This window comes from Lathyrus oleraceus, chromosome 3 (assembly GCF_024323335.1).
Source record: "Lathyrus oleraceus cultivar Zhongwan6 chromosome 3, CAAS_Psat_ZW6_1.0, whole genome shotgun sequence".
NCBI lineage: Eukaryota > Viridiplantae > Streptophyta > Magnoliopsida > Fabales > Fabaceae > Lathyrus > Lathyrus oleraceus.
The window spans coordinates 320,529,782-320,532,671 of NC_066581.1; the positions used below are offsets into that span (position 1 = coordinate 320,529,782).

At 28.2% G+C, this 2,890-nt stretch overlaps 1 protein-coding gene across 1 annotated transcript; it reads right to left on the reverse strand.

The window, feature by feature from the left end:
• Nucleotides 1–412: 412 nt before the first annotated feature.
• On the reverse strand, nucleotides 413–2,162 carry LOC127131072 (uncharacterized). The gene is made up of 3 exons (XM_051060011.1): nucleotides 1,902–2,162; nucleotides 1,171–1,482; nucleotides 413–751 (listed from the first exon to the last, which is right to left on the reverse strand). Exons 1-3 carry the CDS (start codon nucleotides 2,160–2,162, stop codon nucleotides 413–415), a joined length of 912 nt encoding a protein of 303 aa, XP_050915968.1.
• Nucleotides 2,163–2,890: the final 728 nt, after the last annotated feature.

The window sequence follows — 2,890 nt, forward strand, 5'->3', positions numbered from 1 at the left end:
TCAACCGCACCTTCAATGATGTATAGTGTCTCTTGTTATTTTATATCCTGATTGAATTCATGTAAAACTATGTATATTTCAAGTTTAATTTAAGTATTTGTTATTCTTCTTTATTTAAAATAATGACTTTAACTAAATATCAAAGTAGTACCACCATTTATTACATATGTTGTCATTGCTTTGTTCTCAAACTTTAAAACCTAACTATTATAATGTCATTACATCTTTGATTCTTTTTTTTTTCTTCATATATACACCTTATTCTACAACCATTGTTGAAATCATCTACGATTATCTAATGCATTTTCCCTTGATATATCCCTTTTCAGAAAATTTATGGACATGGAACACATATTGCTCTCCAATTGGGTTATCCCATTTGTGAACTTTTCGTTGATATTCTCTGTGTTTTTTATGGTAACTCTTCTTCACTCATAACCTTTTCATTTGCATTTTCTCCCTCTTTATGGAGAATATTCATATTTCCAACTTCCATTAATTCAAAATTGATATCATTTTCAACAAAAATATTTTCAAATTCCATAAATTTAGAATTGTTATCATTCTTAGCAAAATTATTTCCAATTTCCATAAATCCAAAGTTGTTACTATTATCAGCAAAACTATCTTCAATTTCTATAACTCCATATCTTTTGTCATTATCAACAGAACTATTTCCAACAATATCAATAAAAGATATTTTATTGAAAAATATTAACGAAAAATCTGAACTCAATTTTCCTATACATTTCTTCAACAATTATGGGATTCTAGAACCATTTCAAACGAGTTCTTCAAGTTATTATGCATGTTCCCCGCTGTTTTTAATCTTTGTACTAGATTTCCCATATTTCAGACTGAAATGAGGGAAAATATAGTACAAAGATTAGAAGCAGTAGAGAACGAGGAGAATAACTTGAAGACTAGTTTGATATAGTTCTTTAGAATCCAAAATTTATTGAAAAATGTATTTGAAAATCTAATTCGTATTTTCGTTAAGACGCTTCAATAAAAGATCTATTAGTAATGTTGTTGAAAATAGTTTTGTGACAATGATAGCAACTACGGAGTTATGGAAGATGAAATTGCTCTCCAATTGAGTTATCCCATTTGTGAACTTTTCGTTGATATTCTCTGTGTTTCTTATGGTAACTCTTCTTCACTCATAACCTTTTCATCTGCATTTTCTCCCTCTTTGTGGAGAATATTCATATTTCCAACTTCCATTAATTCAAAATTGATATCATTTTCAACAAAAATATTTTCAAATTCCATAAATTTAGAATTGTTATCATTGTTAGCAAAATTATTTCCAATTTCCATAAATCCAAAGTTGTTACTATTATCAGCAAAACTATCTTCAATTTCTATAACTCCATATCTTTTGTCATTATCAACAGAACTATTTCCAACAATATCAATAAAAGATATTTTATTGAAAAATATTAACGAAAAATCTGAACTCAATTTTCCTATACATTTCTTCAACAATTATGGGATTCTAGAACCATTTCAAACGAGTTCTTCAAGTTATTATGCATGTTCTCCGCTGTTTTTAATCTTTGTACTAGATTTCCCACATTTCAGACTGAAATGAGGGAAAATATAGTACAAAGATTAGAAGCAGCAGAGAACGAGGAGAATAACTTGAAGACTAGTTTGATATAGTTCTTTAGAATCCAAAATTTATTGAAAAATGTATTTGAAAATCTAGTTCGTATTTTCGTTAAGACGCTTCAATAAAAGACCTATTAGTAATGTTGTTGAAAATAGTTTTGTGACAATGATCGCAACTACGGAGTTATGGAAGATGAAATTGCTCTCCAATTGGGTTATCCCATTTGTGAACTTTTCGTTGATATTCTCTGTGTTTCTTATGGTAACTCTTCTTCACTCATAACCTTTTCATCTACATTTTCTCCTTCTTTGTGGAGAATATTCATATTTCCAACTTCCATTAATTCAAAATTGATATCATTTTCAACAAAAATATTTTCAAATTCCATAAATTTAAGATTGTTATCATTGTTAGCAAAATTATTTCCAATTTCCATAAATCCAAAGTTGTTACTATTATCAGCAAAACTATCTTCAATTTCTATAACTCCATATCTTTTGTCATTATCAACGGAACTATTTCCAACAATATCAATAAAAGACATTTTATTGAAAAATATTAACGAAAAATCTGAACTCAATTTTCCTATACATTTCTTCAACAATTATGGGATTCTAGAACCATTTCAAACGAGTTCTTCAAGTTATTATGCATGTTCTCCGCTGTTTTTAATCTTTGTAATAGATTTCCCATATTTCAGACTGAAATGAGGGAAAATATAGTACAAAGATTAGAAGCAGTAGAGAACGGGGAGAATAACTTGAAGACTAGTTTGATATAGTTCTTTAGAATCCAAAATTTATTGAAAAATGTATTTGAAAATCTAGTTCGTATTTTCGTTAAGACGCTTCAATAAAAGACCTATTAGTAATGTTGTTGAAAATAGTTTTGTGACAATGATAGCAACTACGGAGTTATGGAAGATGAAATTGCTCTCCAATTGGGTTATCCCATTTGTGAACTTTTCGTTGATATTCTCTGTGTTTCTTATGTTAACTCTTCTTCACTCATAACCTTTTCATCTGCACTTTCTCCCTCTTTGTGGAGAATATTCATATTTCCAACTTCCATTAATTCAAAATTGATATCATTTTCAACAAAAATATTTTCAAATTCCATAAATTTAAGATTGTTATCATTGTTAGCAAAATTATTTCCAATTTCCATAAATCCAAAGTTGTTACTATTATCAGCAAAACTATCTTCAATTTCTATAACTCCATAGCTTTTGTCATTATCAACAGAACTATTTCCAACAATATCAATAAAAGA

What these genes read in the sequence shown, in the direction of transcription:
- LOC127131072 (XM_051060011.1), bottom strand. Translation starts at nt 2,162, where the DNA reads ATGTCTTTTATTGATATTGTTGGAAATAGTTCCGTTGATAATGACAAA. An exon ending in GAGAAAATGTAGATGAAAAG is followed by an intron (nt 1,483 to 1,901) that starts GTTATGAGTGAA and finishes TAATTGTTGAAG; the next exon opens with AAATGTATAGGAAAATTGAG. An exon ending in GAGAAAATGCAGATGAAAAG is followed by an intron (nt 752 to 1,170) that starts GTTATGAGTGAA and finishes TAATTGTTGAAG; the next exon opens with AAATGTATAGGAAAATTGAG.